An 18,294-nucleotide genomic window follows, 5' to 3' on the forward strand; every position below is an offset into this window, starting at 1 on the left:
TTCATTTCTTCCTTTTCCAGTGGCTTTAGGTGTAGAGTTAGGTTATTTATTTGACTTTTTTCTGTTTCTTGAGGTAAGGCTGTATTTATATGAACTTTCCCCTTAACACTGCTTTTACAGTGTTCCATAGTTTTCAGGTTTTCACTTTTATTTGTTTCTAGGCATATTTTAATTTCCTTTTTTATTTCTTCTGTGGATTGTTGGTTATTCAGCAGCGTGCTGTTCAGCCTCCATATGTTGGAATTTTTAATAGTTTTTCTCCTGTAATTGACATCTAATCTTACTGCATTGTGACCAGAAAAGATGTTTGGAATTATTTCAGTTATTTTGAATTTGCCAAGGCTAGATTTATGGCCCAGGATGTGATCTATTCCAGAGAAGGTTCTATGTGCACTTGCAAAGATGGTGAAACTCATTGTTTTGTGGGTGAAATGTCCTATACATATCAATTAGGTCTAATTGGGCTATTGTATCATTTAAAGTTTGTGTTCCCTTGTTATTTTTGTTTAGTTGATCTATCCATAATTGTGAGTGGGATATTAAAGTCTCCCACAATTCTTGTGTTATTGTTAATTTCCCCATAATAAAAAATAAATAAATAAAATTTGGATAAGAAAGCTGTGGTACATGCACACAATGTCATGAACTTCCATCCGTAGTTCATCAGGCACTCTGTCTATCAGATTTCTCCCTTAAATCTATTTCTGACTTCCACTGTATAGTCCTCAAATTGTGTTTTTTGTTCCATACCAACAGGGAGTGGTGGTCATCTGGCACTATTGCTTACGCAGAAGCAAGCAATATTCAGGCTTCAATTGAAGAAAGTAAGGAAAACCACTAGACCATTAAGCTATGACCTAAATCAAATCCCTTATGATTATACAGTGGAGATGAAAAATATATTCAAGGGATTAGGTCTGGTAGCCTGAAGAACTATGGATGGAGTGTAACGTTGTATGAGAAGTGGTGGCGAAAACCATCCCCAAGAAAAACAAATGTGAGAATGCAAAGCGGTTGCCTGAGGAGGCCTTGAAAACAGCTGAGAAAAGAAGAGAAGCGAACAGCAAACAAGAAAGGGAAAGATATACCCAATGAAATGCAGACTTCCAGAGAATAGCAAGGAGAAATAAGAAAGTCTTCATAAGTGAAAAGTGTAAGAATTAGAGGAAAATAACAAATTGTAAAGATTATATATCTCTTCCGGAAAATTGGAGATACCATAGGAATACTTCATGCAAGATGGGCACAGTAAAGGACAGAAAAGTCAAAGACCTAACAGAAGCAGATGAGATTAAGAAGAGGTAGCAAGAATGCATAGAAAAACTATACAAAAACGATCATAATGACCTGGATATAGATGATTTTGGGGTCACTTATGTAAAGCCAGATATACTAGAGCACAACGTCAACTGGATCTTAGGAAGTATCACTACAAGCAAAGCTAGTGGAGGTGATGGAATTCCAGCTGAGCTGTTTAAAACATCCTAAAGAATGAGGTTGTAACAGTGTTGCATTCAATGTGGCAGCAAATTTGGAAAATGCAGCAGTGGCCACCATTCTGGAAAAGGTCAGTTTTCATTCCAATCCAAAAGAAAGGCGATTCCCAAGAATGTTCAACCTATCATGCAGTTGTGCTCATCTCACTTGCTAACAAGGTAATGCTCAAAATCCTTCAAGCTAAACTTCACAATACATGAAGTGAGAACTTCCAGATGTACAAACTGGTTTAAGGAACCAGAGATAAAATTACCAACATCCAGTGGATCATAGAGAAACCAAGTGGATTCCAGGCAAACATCTGCATCTGCTTCACTGACTATCCTAAAGCCTTTCACTGTGTGGACCACAACAAACTGTGGAAAATTCTTAAGAGAATGGGAGTAGCCGATCACCTTACCTGTCTCCTGAAAGTCTGTATGGAGGTCAAAAAGTGGCAGTTAGAATCAGACATAGAACAAATAAAAGATTTAAAATTGGGAAAGGAACATGACAAGGTATACATTGTCACTCTGATCATTGAACTTGTATGTAGGAAAGATCATTCGATATGCTGGACTGCATAAATCCCAAGATGGAATCAAAACTGCTGGGAGAAATATCAACATCCACAGATATGAAGATGACACCACCCTAATAGCAGAAAGCAAACAACTAAAGACCAATTGATAAGGAGAGGAGATGAATAAAGCTTACTTAAAACTCAACATTCAAAAAAATATTTACCAAAAGATACTCAACATTCATGGCATCCAGTCCCACTACTTCATGACTTATAGATGAGGGAGAAGTGGAAACAGTGGCAGATTTTATTTTCTTGGGCTCCAGAATCATTATGGACCTTGACTGCAGCCACAAAATTAAAAGACACTTGCTCCTTGGAAGGAAGAAAGGCTATGAAAAACCTGTACAGTGTATTAAAAAGCAGAGACTCACTTTGCTACAGAGGTCTGCAGCATCACAGCTATGGTTTTCCAGTAATCATGTACAGATGTGTGATCTGGACCATACAAAAGGTGAATGCCAAAGAACTGAGCTTTTGAACTTTGGTGCTTGAGAAGATTCTTGAGAGTCCCTTATACAACAAGGAGATCAAACCAGTCAATCTGAAAGGAAATCAACCTCTGACCACTGCTGTCTTAGCTGAGGCATCTACTGAGGGTCTCCAGGTGTAAAGAATGGATGCTTCCATTGCAAAATTGCCTGACCATGGCAGCTCCAAGCAAATAGTTTGTAGCTCCGCCCATGGAGGAAGCTCAGAAAGGCAGAAGGCTCTGTGTACCCTGGGTCCCCCAATACATGCGTTTCATTCTTCACAGCAGCATTGGAAGCCAAGGAAGGGATATTCTGGGCCCTGGAGATGGGAGATGGCTCAGGGATCTACTGGGGTCACCACTTACCAAGTAGGCCTAGAAAGGACAGAGCAGGCATATCTGGCAGAGAGCTTGTGACTGAGGAGTGGGAACAAGAGGGAACCAGCTCTGCATGAAGTACCTCACCCAAAATCCCCTGGAAGAGAAGTCCAGAGATAAAATCATCTGAGATGGGATGAAGAGAGTCTGTTTCATTACCCCTTATAATTCCTCTGAACGAGGAGGTGGTAGAGTTGGTGGGACATCACAAACTCTTCCATGGCCTAGACCATCCCCCAGTCGCTATGCGTGGGGCTGCCTCTCCCCAGCTTCATCATGTAGTTTTGAAGGAAATTGACAATCATGTGTGCTGCTGGGTCAGGGCCAATGACCACGTAAAGCCCATCATAGGACCACATGGCCCTGCCAGGATGGCTGATCTAGGGCTGTACATGTGAACTGAGTTACATCATTCAGAGAATACCCTTGAACTCTAATGGCTCCCAGCTTCTTTCTTTACTAGGAAATGCCTTCAGGATATAAAACCCTAGGGCAGGTAGCTTGGACTCATCACTAGGTGTAGAAGCCTTAAGGAAGAAAGTTGTCAGGCTAAGACCATCAAAGAAGAGGGAAGGGAAAGGCCAAGGGAGAAAAAGAGAGAACTGATGACTTCTGATTTCTTGGATCCAGTCACAGAGATCTTTGTATTTGCTCTGATTCTTGTATCCTCGATTCCCATAATCATTTCAATGAGTCCCCCTTTTCCTTGAAGGCAGGTGGAGGAGGGCTCCTCTCAATTTTGATTCAGATTTTGTTCTAGATACTGCACTCCCAGACAAAAAAAAAAAAAAAAAAACAGAGGCAACCATTTGTTTCAGCACCATTAAGAGTGATACCCTTTATTCATTACTGAGAATAGGCTGTGCAGACTATCAAACACAGTTCACCAGCATCCTGGGCAGCAGTGCCCAAGTGTGAGTGAGTGTGTTAGGAGCGGCCTTATTGATTCCTGAACCACTCCAAGCACTTATACTGCCTGTGCGAGGCCAATCCTGTCATGTCCTCGATCAAAGACTGAGAAATACAGCCTCAGAAAGACATCACCCAGGATCCAGATCTCTGTAGATGGACTCCATTGGTTCTCTTTAAAGGTGGTATAGCAGCGACCTCTTGGATTCTGGGGGAATCATAAACACACACCAGTCAGCATGAGCCCTTACCGGTGACTCCCTTCAATATCCAGACTCAGCACAATTCTTTGTTTTATTTCCCTCTTTTGGTAAGTATCTAGGGGTTTTCTCAGCAGCAGGGGATATGAGAGTTCATCAGTCAAAGAGGGCCAAGACATGAGGTTGCCATGAGGAAGGGTGTGGGGGAGGGGAGGACTGGGAGTTGCGGAAATGGAGGAATGAAAAACAACAAAGTCCTACTGTAGAGCATAAAGAACTATATTCAACATTCAGTGATAAATCACATGAAAAAGAATTTTAAAATATATTTTTTATGTGTATAACTGAGTCACTGCTGTGCAGCAGAACTTAATGCCACAATGAAGATTATCCACATTTCAAAATAATTTTTTTTTTCAAAAAGAACAAATGTGTCCATAGCTCTCCTCACTCCCTATTTCTTTCCTTCTGACTCTTCCTCCTTGTTTTCTCTGCAGAGAATGCTGGTTCTCCTCCTGCATCCCCATAATCTGTACTTCATTTAAAAACTTTATATTGTATTTGAGTATAGCTGATTAACAATATTCTGAGTTTCAGATGGACAGTAAAGGGACTCAACCATATGTATCTGGGTATCCTGGTCCCAAAGACACCCCTCACATCCAGGCTGTCATATAACTGAGCAGAGTCCCCTGTACTACACAGCAACTTGTTGTTGGTTATCCATCTTAAATAGAGCAGTGCCCACAACACTTTCTTGAAGCTTTAACTCAGGAACCCTGCGAAGCTTCCTTCAGCCCACACTCACCCTCTCTGGCCACCCCAGGCTTGGCTGGGTAACATACTCTTGTTACCCATCCCCACTGGTCTGTCCGTAGCCTTCATCACCCCTCGTAAATCCCCAGTGCCCCAATGCAAATCATCTTGAGATGCCATTTGCATGGAATCCAGTGCAGTTTTGCCTAGAATCAAGCAACCCTCCATATGGCTCAATGAGTTTGTAGTTTTAGAATTCCTGAAATTCCCTCTTCCTCAAAACCTTCTTTGAGCCCATCAGCCTGCTGAACTCCCTATGGTGCTGACATGAAGCCTCCACCCTGTGCCGCGGCTGAGCAGTCACAGTGCACCCTTTATTCACATTAGCATCCAACCTCCCCACAGAGTTGCTGGGTACTCGAACTCACAAAGGAGGCACCTGGCCGGAGCAAGGGGAAGATACAGCCGAGAACAAGGCTGACCATGTAATTTATCATCCAAACCATGAAAACCTTGAGAAGGGAAGGGAGCCTGTTAATGTATGCTGGACATCACACTGGGACTGTCCCCAGCCATTCTCCTTGTAACATGGCCTATTTCAGGGACTGCTAGTGCTGAATTTCATGCTAATGCACCTAAGGGTTAAGATTGACTTGAAGCTCTTTGAGGACTGAGGACCTCAGTGTTCCCCTCTCCTTGACTCCCACTATGCCATATGGTGAGGCCTCTCCACATTTATTTCAGGAAGATCAGTGTCCCACACGGCCCTTTACTCTCAAGTGATTGGTTTTGTGGGAGTCACTGGCCCAGCCACAGGGCTCAGCAGCATATGCAATGGTTTGACATGGCCCTCCAGAGGGTGCCTGCATCCCAGCAGCAGCCAAAGGGTTCCTTTCCTGCAAGCTCCAGCTTGAAAACCAACCCTCAGTATTGTCCCCTCACCTTGAGGATGTAGGCTCGACCTGGCACTGTGTAGTTGATGCTGTTGATGGTGAAGATAATAGAGGGCAGGGTATTGACCACAGAACATGGAACGTAGTACTGTTAGAGAGAGAGGGTGAGAGGTTGACTCTGGTGATCCTTGTTGTGTGTGGAGACTGGGAGTGACCCTGGGGCATGACCCTTCACCTTGGAACCCCGTGGCCTGGCACCGATGAACTTCTGCATGTTATCAACCTGTGATTTTGGGCCTTCGATGAATGCTGCCCCGGTGTCAACAACGGCCTTGCAACCAGCAGAACAAGCAATAACGTTTCTTTCAATGTAGATGCTGAGAGACAAAGGAAGAAAGTGGGCATCAAGGTCACTCTGAGCCTCCCCAGAGTTGTCCTCTTCCTGTCTGTCTCCTAAACAGCCCTTGGTCTCTTGCCCTCTTTTCCTTTGCTCTCGACACAGTACCTTTCTTGACATCCTTGAATGCAGTACTTGAATATACCAGGATCTTTTGTACCTTGACCCAATCTGGTCTTCCTTCCTAGAAGACTCCACTGCACTTTGACTAGCAAATTTCTTCTCATCTTCCAGATTCCAGCTTAATTTTATTGTTTTGGGGAAGTCTTTCCCCTGGTGTTTATGAGTCTCCTGTCTTAGTCAGTCTCTGTAGAACCTTCTTCATGTCTGCTGCTGCTACAGCTGCTAACTCACTTCAGTCATATCCGACTCTGTGTGACCTCATAGAGGGCAGCCCACCAGACTCTGCCATCCCTGGGATTGTCCAGGCAAGAGTAATGGAGTGAGTTGCCATTGCCTTCTCCTCCTCATGTCTAACATGTACCAAAGTCACAATTCACTATGTGGGCAAGTCACTTCATGTACATCTGCCTTCTTAGATGTGAGGGGGAGTTTTATGCTCCTTGCCTCCCTAAAGTGCCTCACACACAGTGGATGCCCAATATTGTCTGTTCAATGAGTGTATGAAAACTAAGAAAACAATAAGTAACCTCCAGAGAGCTGTATCTGGTGGGGAACGAATAACAACTCGCACACAGAGTGAAGATGGAGATTCGCAGGGGCAGCAGATTCTCATCGTAGGGGGAGAGAGGGGCTTCTCTGGGAGAGGGTGTCTTTCAGCACTGCTCCTACAACCAGCTCAGACCCTGAGACCCTGGCCAGGAAATACGTGACCAGCCCATAGAAACTGCAAAGGACAGGTCAACATTTGCCTGAGGGTATCACACAGAATCCTTTCAATTATGCCTCTTGTCCTCAGGTCACTCCTGGATCTCACCTTCCTGATCCTCTGTAATAGCCCCTGTCGCACGTGTGCCCAAGAACTTGGCATGTCTTTTCTATTAGTTGCTTTCACGTCTTAAGACTGCAGGCAACTACTCTCCACTGCTGGGTAGCTGCTCCCTGAGAAGACAAGTTGTCCCCATTTTATCAGGACTGTCCCTGTTTTTAAACAGACATTTATCTGTACTGAGAATTTCCTATGTCCTAGGTAGCCCTGGACAGTCGGTCATCTTATCATAACTCTGTTCAGGCTGGAGAAATTCTCCCTGATCCTCTATTCACCACACTGTGGAGTCCTCTAACCATGCTCCCCAAATCAAAGCGCAGTGGGTGCAGTCTTCTGCCAGCTACACAGGCCTCTCTGGTGCCTTTTAGGACCCTGATCAGAGCTATGCTCAGAAGGCCTGGGGATTATGAACCCATGGGTTCTTTGTGTATCTCTGTGCTTGTGTGTTTGTTTCTATCTGTATTTGCATGTTTCTTTGTGTGTGCTTGTGTGTCCCTGACTAGCTATGCATGTTTTTATGTGTTGCTGTGTATGTTTTTATGTGTCTGCTTGTGTGTTTCCATGTTTCTGTGTGTCTGTCTATGTCACTGTGAGTGGTGTATATGTCTGTGTGACTGTGTGTCTGAGAATGCATTTGTATGTGTCTGCCTGTGTCCATGTACAGTAGTGGGAGCATTACTTGGGTTGACCCTCAGAGGGAGAGGCTTACCGGTCCATGTGTACCATCCAGTTGCCCTCTGGGATCAATGGTACCCAGTTGAGCTCTCCCTTGTAGTAGCGGTGGTCCACCCCACCAAACATCACCACACTGCCCTCCTGCCCGTCTCTGTAGACAGAAATGAGGGGGTGATCCTTGGAGGACAGTAACAACAGCACTGTCTGAGAGCTGTGCTTGTCCACCCATCAAGGCCCTAATAAGGTCCCCATGTACAGATGCAGAAATCGAGTCTAGGAGAGATTGAGATCCAGACTGAGGTCTGTTACTGGCTAAAGAGCAGCACAGAGGTTAGAAGCTGAACCCACTTGGATGGGTGTCACCCACTATGTCTTCTGAAGACATCCTGGACCTCCAGCCACCTGAGTGCTCAGACACCCTCAGAGGACAGGGTGCTGAAGTGTTTGGGCTTTCCCCTTGTCTACCTTGTCATTTTTCAGGAAAATCAAGGCCTGGGAGTTCTAAGGGTATTGGTTCAGGTCACCCAGATTTGGCTTCACTGGCCTGTGACCTCTACTGCCAAAAGGGCCCCAAACTCAGAAGGGACCCAACCTCTGCTCTCCCTGTCTTGAAATGCCTCATATTTCTTAAACAAGGGGTCCCACACTTTTGTGTCCTACTCTTTCATTTCTCACTGGCTCCTACAAATTGGGTAGCTGGTCCTGGGCTCCCAGTGAAATGCTAATGAGGAAGGAAAGACATCCACCATCCTTCTCCTTCCTTCCTTATCAAATTCATAAGCAAATCCTGATGCCTTTTCCTTCAACTTGTTTCCTGTGGCCTTCCATTAGCCTTCCTCCTCACTCACCTCCCTAGACAAATTACTGGTCTTGAGCCCAGGAGTAGGCTTGTGTTCCAATAAACTTTTATTTCGAAAAGCCAGGGGTGAAGCCAGGTGGGGTCCTGGGTCCATAGTTATCCTGGGTTAGATTATCTCTCAGGATACTTCTTTATCAAGTGTTCTATAATTTTTGTGTAACTGAAACAATCTTACAGCTAATTTGGTGAAAGGGATTGTCCATCTCAGACTTACTTGCTCAAGTAGAAGGCAAAAACAGGCTCAGAAATGGCACCTTCATTCTTCAGCTTGTCAAAGATGGGGATTGCTCCAGAAGAGGATATGCTGGGGTAGTTCAAGCCCAAGACGCCATCAAAAGGTGTACACCTAGACACGTATTCTGCCGTGCTTAGACCGAACGGCTGATCAGTGCTCACAAGGTCCCCAATCTATGGGAAGGAAGAGTGTTCCCACTTACAGATACGTGAAGTAGGGCTAGGACTGGGCTGGGATGCATTGCCATTAGATCCTCAGAGAAGAAGTGAGGCTGGGCTCTGTCTTCGGTGGCCGACAGACAGTGAAATCAAGCTGGGAGGGGAATTTGGGTTCAATTTGAGAGAGGCTGTGAATTTTATAACCTCTGCCCCTCTGAAAAACACCACCTGAGTGAGTCATTTTGGCCTCGTGGCTTCTGTACAGGTGGGGCAACCAAGAGTCAGGCCAGGTCCCATTGGTGCCACCTTATGGACAAAGCAATCAAGAGCAAGAGAGCCTTCTCTTTGGCATCACTGTGACCTAATGACAGGAATGGACTGCATTCTCTGTAATGTACTGTGGATTCTGCATCTGTCCAGGAAGACAGAAGTCAAAAACACAATCTTGCTTGCAGGGCTCTATGAAATTACTGCCTATGGAAACCACTTTTGGGGATATGTGTATATTCCTGCGAGTGTGTATGAGAGAAAAGAGAGAGAGGAACTACTCAAGTATTTTGGGGGAGGCGGGCCATAGTTTTATTAGACTCTCAAGGGTCCTCTAGAGTGAGAAATCATTTATCAGTCCTCTTGACTTCTCAGGCGACCAGTTTCCCACTCTGGATACCTTGACTGCTCCCAAGGTCCTCAGATCAGTTTCATCCTGTCTACAAACACCCCACAGCATATTCAGTCTTGAAAAGCCATCCTAACTCCACCTTTAACCACGTGTGTGCTCTCAGCAAGGACCTTGCTGTCTACATCTCAGTTTCCTCATATGTCTCATGAGCTAATCAGAGTAACTGCTGTGTGGGATTGTTGCAGGATTAAACCAGTTATCACCTGAAAGTGCCTGAAACAGTCTGTGAATATAAAAGTGGGTGCTTTTATCCTGTTTTTTTTTTTTGCTCCCAGCAAAATGAACCTTGAATTGCTCATGGGCAGAGGAGCTGCAAGTCCACACCTCAAACCACTCTCTAGGTTAGCTAATCTGTTTGTTTGCGTGTCATCACAGGCACTGCCTCCCCAGAGACATGATCCTGTGGATAAGATGGCCAATATCTATGGGAGATAGGCTTGGAAGGGTCCTGCCAGATGGTCCTGCATCTGTTTTGCAAGCAGTGGTCACTCCATAGCCAGTCCTGACTCAGCATATTTTATACTGTTACCCGAACTGTGTCATGAACAACAATTCCTTTCACTGTTCCACATCCGTAGGTGATGCTGAAGGTCCTATTGGTAGGCCGGAAGGTGGAAGACTGAAGATGTCTGAACCTAGTGTGTAGAGCTGTAGACGCAAGAGATGAGTGTCATCTGGTGCCAAGGATGGAAACAGAGTGGCAGGGCAAGTGAAGGATGGTCTGGGTACAAGGTATCTGTACTCACAACAGGCTTCAATGGCACAAAAGTCGGAGGGCACCCACAAGTCAGATGAGCCTGTGTCGAAGACAACCTGGAATTCCTGAGGGGGTGTTCCAATGGTGATGTTACCCAGGTAGACCAACTACAGGGAAATGCAGGGAGTGGGTTAGTGCAGAACTGGCTACCCTCTATTCTCAAACTGCTGCCTCCCTCTGGGTGTCACATATCTCTTGAGATTACTTTCTAATCACCGTGCAGCTCACAGACTTTGGTCACAGAGGTATCTGCATTTGATATATTTTTCCTATGCTACATTATATGCAGGATGTTGACTCTATGCCTAGGTGTTGCTGTGGTTCCTCCTTCATGGGAATCCCATAGGCAAAAACACCGGGCCTCCAGGACCACTGGACACCCAGGGAAGTCCTGGTGCCTTCATTTGAGAAGCTCTGTAGTCTCTTCAAACCCAGCTTTAGCACCCGCTTCTCCAGGAGGTCCCTCTTGATCAACCCCAGCCACTCCCTCCAAACTCAGACCACATCCAGTCAACACCACACAGGTGACCCTTTCATTTGACATGTATTTACTCTTTGCCTATCTCTCAGGCTGGCATGGGCATTCTTGAAGACAAAATAAGCCCTTTGTCTAATCTAAAAACAGTAACCACAGTGATTCTTATGGCCATACATGGAATACAGGTTCAGTAACTTTTTACTGCTATCGTTCTTGCATCTGTGGAAACTGAATTTCTTTGCCTAGGGATTCACAATTGCTCTGCAGTTGGTTCTACCTTTTGATCAGTGATGATTCACTCTTTACCTGTAACTGAGGAGCTCACTTAGTTCAGATGGAACAATCGCCCTCAAACAAATGACACATCTTTGACACAGAAATGGATATTTACCTGACACCTGGTAATTGTCAGGCCCAGTCACAAAGAACAACAGTTGAGGATGAGACTGCCTTCTCCTCTGGTTGGGGGTCCCTGTTTTCCAGTGTCCCTGCCTCCTGCAGGAAACCCATCCCCATCATCCCACCTGGCACCTCCAGATGAGCCTCAGTGCTAGGCTAGAGCACCAGGGGGCGCTTTGGAGCACTATCCTCCCAAAATACTCACATCCTTGGTGTTTCTCAGTGGGTGAATAGTTAGATTTGAGCCACGAAAAGAAATTTGGGATAGTCTGTAAGCATGCTCCTTCAGGAAATTGTTCAGCATGTTTTTTTCACTGAGGGTTTTTCTCATGGTCTTCACTCTCCTTAGAGGTATTCTTTCACCGAGCATTTGACAAACAAAACAAAGAAGATGCTACAATTAGATGTCAGTGTTAAGATATAACTGTCATTGTATTGGCCCTGTGTATTTTCTAATCATTTTTATGAGGCACATTATTATCAGAACTTTATGCATATACTGTGGCAAAGACATAGATTTCAATACTGGTTCTGTTCTGCAATCTTGGGTAAGCCATATGACCATGTGATGTCTCAGTCTCCCCTTCAGTAAAAAGGTAGAATGTAACAATATAAACACTCCAAATAGGATATCTTGGGGATAAGAGAAGTGATGTATATAAAGTGAAAGTGGAGTCATTCAGTCGTGTCCAACGCCTTGCAACCACATGGACTGTAGCCTACCAGGCACCTCCATCCATGAGATTTTCCAGGCAAGAATACTGGAGTGGATTGCCATTTCCTTCTCCAGGGGATTTTCCAGTCTCAACAATGACAGCCATTATCATTAGTGTTGCCATCTCACTCATTCTTTCTCATAAAACCTCAAGGATGTAGGTAGAAGAGGGGCTCATCCTCTTTTACAAAGTAGCAATTTGAAGTGGAGGAGGTTTCTGAGTTGGCTGTGGTCACACTGCTTGTCAGATATAAAACTGTGTAAATAGAACAGTGCATCTTTCTCCAAGTTGACAAAGAAGAGAGAATTGAAGGAACAATCCAAGATATAGGAAACAAGTAAGGGAAATTCAAAGGTTTGAGAAGGAAGGACGAGTCAAACGAAAATTTAAAAGAAAATAACACAAAGTGAAATAAACTCCCTGTGACTTCCAAAGGATGGAGAGATAAATGACAGTGATACAAAGATGCAGACATAAGCGTATATACACTGAAGTAGACAGGGAAAAAAGAGGACATGTTGAATAAAATGTAGAAAGTGCTCTTCCTCAGGACCACATTAACATCTGCATAGACTGTGCACTGAACTGTTACAAGGAGTTGCATTTTCAATAGGTCATGACATGACTGGACCCCAAGATTTGTGCAACCCAACCAAGACCTTGGGATCCACAGTTCCTATAGCAAGTTACTTATCAATAAGTAAGAGTGGAGCTTTAAGACTCTTAGGGATATATTTAATTCCCTTCTGAACCTGATGGGTGGAAAAATAATCAGATGCAAAGAAAAATTCGAGAAAGGAATATGATGAGACTTACAGTCCCCATACTTACTTGACTATGCACTCTGAGATGGACACTAGCCCGAGGAGCACAAGCCACTTCATGCTTCTTTCCTGCATTCAAGTACTCAGGGAAGTTTGGGTTCTTAGCTTGTAGTGGTGATCAGGAGCCCCTAGTTATCTATGCTCTGACCTACCCGAGTTTTCCCCTTTAGGCCACTAAAAGATCTGGAAAAAAAAAAAAAACACAAAGCTTTTGATTAAATCTTTACTTTGATCAGTGTACTTGGTCGGTGGCCTTTGAAGCTTCTCAAAATACAGAGAATTGAACTGTAATCTCTACCTTGAAGCTTGGCTGGAAAATCAAACTGATCTGCATGGACATCTAAGAAGACAGAGAACGTTGCCCACATGGAGAAAAAACTGCTAAGAACACCATGAAAATGGATACTAGGGGCCATGCTCAACATTCGTGGTTTCATGTCATCTTCCTAGCCACTTCATGAGATATGCATTGCTGTCTTCATTGGAGGGGAGATTGCTAAGAGGATAAGTTGTCAAATGGCAAAGTGAAGACTTCAGGGACAGCCCAGGAACATACAACTGGCTTTAGGTAGTGGGTCTAATGGCAGACATCAGGGGCACCTATGACGCCAGTCTGCATCAAAGATTTAGGGCAGAGCAGTACTTCAATTGCATGGTTTCAGTACTGGAAGAAATGTCATATGCATCCACAAGAGATTCTATATCATCCAACAACTGTACAAGGAAGAACTGTGTTAGGTTCTGGGTTAAAGGCTTCAAAGTCAAAGTTGATCAAAACAAAACAACAAAAAAAAAAGTCTTTATCTTAAGTGAGCAAGAAGTGTAGTTCTTGCAAGCTCATGGACCCAGGAGGCAGGAGATATGACACTAGGACTAGGTGGTCATGTTGGAATCTGGGCAGCACAGGCCTTATCTCTGGGAGCAGCCTTTTCTCCACTTCACCCATGCTGGAAAGCAGGCAAGTTGGCCATGTTTTCAAGAGAATCAAAGTCTGGATATTTATGTATAATCTACTGATTTTAATGTTCACAACTAATTTTTTTTTCCTGAAAAAATAGTGGGAATGAAATCTCCACAGTGATGTGCTGGAATCAGCCTTCAGTCTCTGCAATTTTTTGTTTCTGGTCTACAGTTGGGAGTGTAGTAGAGACAAAGAGAAATTTAATTCATGTCAGTTGATTTAAAAAGAGACTGAATGCACACTAAACATGCTGACTCATTGGAAAAGACCCTGATATTAGGAAAGATGGAAGGCAGGAGGAGAAGCAGAAGACAAAGGATGAGATGCTTGGATAGCATCACCAAGTCAATGGACATGAGCTTGAGCAAGCTCTGGGAGTTGGTGATGGATAGGGAAACCCAGCAAGGATCTCATTCAGATATGAAGGAGAAATCAAAAGCTTTACAGACAGGCAAAAGCTGAGAGAATTCAGCACCACCAAAACAGCTCTCCAACAAATGTTAAAGGATATTATCTAGACAGGAAACACACAAAGGGTGTATTAACTCAAACCCCAAACAATAAAGCAAATGGCAATGTTATCATACTTATCAATAATTCCCTTAAATGTAAATGGGTTGAATGCCCCAACCAAAAGACAAAGACTGGCTGAATGGATATAAAAACTAGACCCCTATATATGTTGTCTACAAGAGAGCCACCTCAAAACAAGGGACACATTCAGACTGAAAGTGAAGGGCTTGAAAAAGATATTCTATGCAAATAGAGACCAAAAGAAAGCAGGAGTAGCAATACTCATATCAGATAAAATAGATGTTAAAACAAAGGCTGTGAAAAAGAGCCAAAGAAGGACACTACATAATGATCAAAGGATCAACCCAAGAAGAAGATATAACAATTATAAATATATGTTCAACCAACATAGGAGCACCACAAAATGTAAGACAAATGCTAACAAGTATGAAAGGGGAAATTAACAATAACACAATAATAGTGGGAGATTTTAATACCCCACTCACACCTATGGATAGATCAACTAAACAGAAAATTAACAAGGAAACACAAACTTTAAATGATGTAATAGACCAGTTAGACCTAATTGATACCTATAAGACATTTCACCCCAAAACAATGAATTTCACCTTGTTCTGAAACAAACACGGAATCTTCTCCAGGATAGATTACATCCTGGGCCATAAATCTAGCCTTGGTAAATTCAAAAAAACTGAAATGATTCCAAGTTTCTTTTCTGACCACAATACAGTAAGATTAGATCTCAATCACAGGAGAAAAATTATTAAAAATTCCAACATATGGACACTGAACAACATGCTGCTGAATAACCAACAAATCACAGAAGAAATTTTAAAAAAAAGAAATCAAAATATCCATAGAAACAAATGAAAATGGAAACACAGCAACCAAAAACCTGTGGAACACTATAAATCAGTGCTAAGGGGAAAGTTCACAGCAATGCAGGCATATCTCAAGAAACAAGAAAAAAAGGCAAACAAATAACATAACTCTACACCTAAAGCAACTAGAAAAGGAAGAAATCAAGAACCCCAGGGTGAGTAGAAGGAAAGAAATCTTAAAAATTAGGGCAGAAATAAATGCACAAGAAACAAAGGAGACCATAGAAAAAAATCAACAAACCCAAAAGCTGGTTCTATGACATGATAAATAAAATTGACACACCATTAGCCAGACCCATCAAGAAACAAAAGGAGAAAAATCAAATCAATAAAATTAGAAATGAAAATGGAGAGATCACAACAGACAACACAGAAATACAAAGGATCATAAGAGACTACTATCAGCAATTATATGACAATACAATGGACAACGTGGAGGAAATGGACTAATTCTTAGAAAAGTACAACTTTCCAAAACTAAACCAGGAAGAAATAGAAAATCTTAACAGACCCATCACAAGCACAGGTATTGAAACTGTAATCAGAAATCTTCCAGCAAACAAAAGCCCAGGTCCTGACGGCTTCATAGCTGAATTCTACCAAAAATTTCGAGAAGAGCTAACACCTATCCTACTCAAACTCTTCCAGAAAATTGCAGAGGAAGGTACACCTCCACTCTCATTCTATGAGGCCACCATCACCCTAATACCAAAACCTGACAAAGCTGCCACACAAAAAAAGAGAACTACAGGCCAATACACTGATGAACATACATGCAAAAATCCTTAACAAAATTCTAGCAATCAGAATCCAAGAACACATGAAAAAGATCATACACCATGATCAAGTAGGCTTTACCCCAGGGATGCAAAGATTCTTCAATATCTGCAAATCAATCAATGTAATATACCACATTAAAAAATTGAAAAATAAAAGTCATATGATTATCTCAATAGATGCAGAGAAAGCCTTTGACAATATTCAACATCCATTTATGACAAAAAAAACTCTCCAGAAAACAGGAAGAGAAGGAACATACCTCAACATAATAAAAGCTATACATGACAAACCCACAGCAAACATTGAAAGCATTTCCCCTAAAGTCAGAAACAAGACAAGGGTGCCCAATTTCACAACTACTATTCAACATAGTTTTGGAAGCATTGGCCACAGCAATCAGAGGAGAAAAAGAAATAAAAGCAATCCAAATTGGAAAAGAAGAAGTAAAGTCTCACTGTTTGCAGATGACATGATCCTCTACATAGAAAACCTTAAAGACTCCACCAGAAAATTACTAGAGCTAATCAATGAATATAGTAAAGTTGCATGATATAAAATCAACACACAGAAAGCCCTTGCATTCCTATACACTAATAATGAGAAAATAGAAAGACAAATTAAGGAAAAAATTCCATTCACCATTGCAACAAAAAGAATAAAATACTTAGGAACATATCTACCAAATAAACTAAAGACTTATATATAGAAAACTATCAAACACTGGTGAAAGAAATCAAAGAAGACACTAATAGATGGAGAAATATACCAGGTTCATGGATCAGAAGAATCAATAGTGTGAAAATGAGTATACTACCCCAAAGCAATCTATAGATTCAATGCAATCCCTATCAAGCTGCCAATGGTATTTATCACAGAGCTAGAACAAATAATTTCATAATTTGCATGGAAATAGAAAAAAAAAAAAAAACTCAAATACCCAAAGCAATCTTGAGAAAGAAGAATGGAACTGGAGGAATCAGCCGGCCTGACTACAGGCCCTACTTCAAAGCCACATTCATCAAGACAGTATGGTACTGGCACAAAGACAGAAATATAGATCAGTGGAACAAAATAGAAAGCCTAGAGATTAATCCACACAGTTATGGATACCTTATCTTTGACAAAGGAGGCAAGAATATACAATGGAGAAAAGACAATCTCTTTAACAAGTGGTGCTGGGAAAACTGGTCAACCACTTGTAAGAAAATGAAACTAGATCACTTTCTAAGACCACACACAAAAATAAACTCAAAATGGATTAAAGATCTAAATGTAAGACCAGAAACTATAAAACTCCTAGAAGAGAACATAGGCAAAACACTCTCCGACATAAATCACAGCAGAATCCTCTATGACCCGCCTCCCAGAATACTGGAAATAAAAGCAAAAATAAACAAGTGGGACCTAATTAAAATTAAAAGCTTCTGCACTGGGGGTGGTCCTAAGATGGCGGAGGAATAGGATGGGGAGACCACTTTCTCCCTCACAAATTCATCAAAAGAACATTTCAACACTGAGTAAATTTCACAAAACGATTTTTGAATGCTGGCAGAGGACATCAGGCGCCCAGAAAAGCAGGTCATTGTCTTCAAAACCAGGTAGGAAAAAATATTAAAGACGAAAAAGGAGACAAAGGAGGTAGGGAGGGAGCTCCGTCCTGGGAAGGGAATCTTAAGAAGAGAGGTTTCCAAATACCAGGAAACATTCTCGCTGCCGAGTCTGTGATGAGCCTTGGAAGCACAGAGGGCAACATAACAGGAATAAAAACAAGTAAATAATTTAAACCAACAGATTACAAGCCCAGCAGTAACTCCTCCAGCAGAGAAGCAACACAGACGCCAGCATCCACCACTAGCAAGTGGGGTCTGGGCAGGGAGGCGCGGGAGGCACAGGCTGTAGTGCTTTGTAAGATTCGGGCCGGAACGCCCCTAGCATAACCAGAGCAAACTAACGCGCTAGCAAACCAGACTGTGGGATAGCTACCACGTGAAAAGCTCGAGCATAACACACCACCAGGACCGCACACAGAACAAAGGATGGAACAGAAATAGCCGGCTGCAGAGCATCCCCCTCCTGTGACTGGCAGCCAGAGCTGTAAGGGCTGAAAGGGGGCAATCGCAGCCCAAGAAAGACATTACCTACCAAAATGCAAGCAAGATGCTTTGCTAACTAAGACTTCTGGGGGTTTTGGACAGTCATCAGCCACCAGAGAAAGGACACCAGCGATATACCCAGAAAACTGAGCAGCAGAGACGGGAAAGGTGATAAGTCGCAGCGACTGCGTTCACCAAACACCTAAGCTACTCGGACCTGGAAAGGACACAAAATGCAGGCCCAACAGAATC

The 18,294-nt window shown here is 42.9% G+C and overlaps 1 protein-coding gene across 1 annotated transcript; it reads right to left on the reverse strand.

Moving 5' to 3' along the window:
• Positions 1-3,855: 3,855 nt before the first annotated feature.
• On the reverse strand, positions 3,856-12,858 carry LOC138426450 (pregnancy-associated glycoprotein 6). The gene is made up of 9 exons (XM_069565013.1): positions 12,801-12,858; positions 11,459-11,609; positions 10,366-10,483; positions 10,149-10,267; positions 8,762-8,955; positions 7,723-7,839; positions 5,903-6,044; positions 5,717-5,815; positions 3,856-4,026 (listed from the first exon to the last, which is right to left on the reverse strand). Exons 1-9 carry the CDS (start codon positions 12,851-12,853, stop codon positions 3,877-3,879), a joined length of 1,143 nt encoding a protein of 380 aa, XP_069421114.1. The 5' UTR covers positions 12,854-12,858; the 3' UTR covers positions 3,856-3,876.
• Between the last annotated feature and the right edge of the window lie 5,436 nt (positions 12,859-18,294).

This window comes from Ovis canadensis, chromosome 21, assembly GCF_042477335.2.
Source record: "Ovis canadensis isolate MfBH-ARS-UI-01 breed Bighorn chromosome 21, ARS-UI_OviCan_v2, whole genome shotgun sequence".
Lineage (NCBI taxonomy): Eukaryota > Metazoa > Chordata > Mammalia > Artiodactyla > Bovidae > Ovis > Ovis canadensis.

Excerpts from the sequence above, each read along its gene's own strand:
- LOC138426450 (XM_069565013.1), bottom strand. The coding sequence starts at position 12,853 with ATGAAGTGGCTTGTGCTCCTCGGGCTAGTGTCCATCTCAGAGTGCATA. Across the intron at positions 11,610-12,800 it reads ATCTCAGAGTGCATAGTCAA|AATACCTCTAAGGAGAGTGA; the intron begins GTAAGTATGGGG and ends GCTCGGTGAAAG. Across the intron at positions 4,027-5,716 it reads GTCGAGCCTACATCCTCAAG|AATCCAAGAGGTCGCTGCTA; the intron begins GTGAGGGGACAA and ends TGATTCCCCCAG.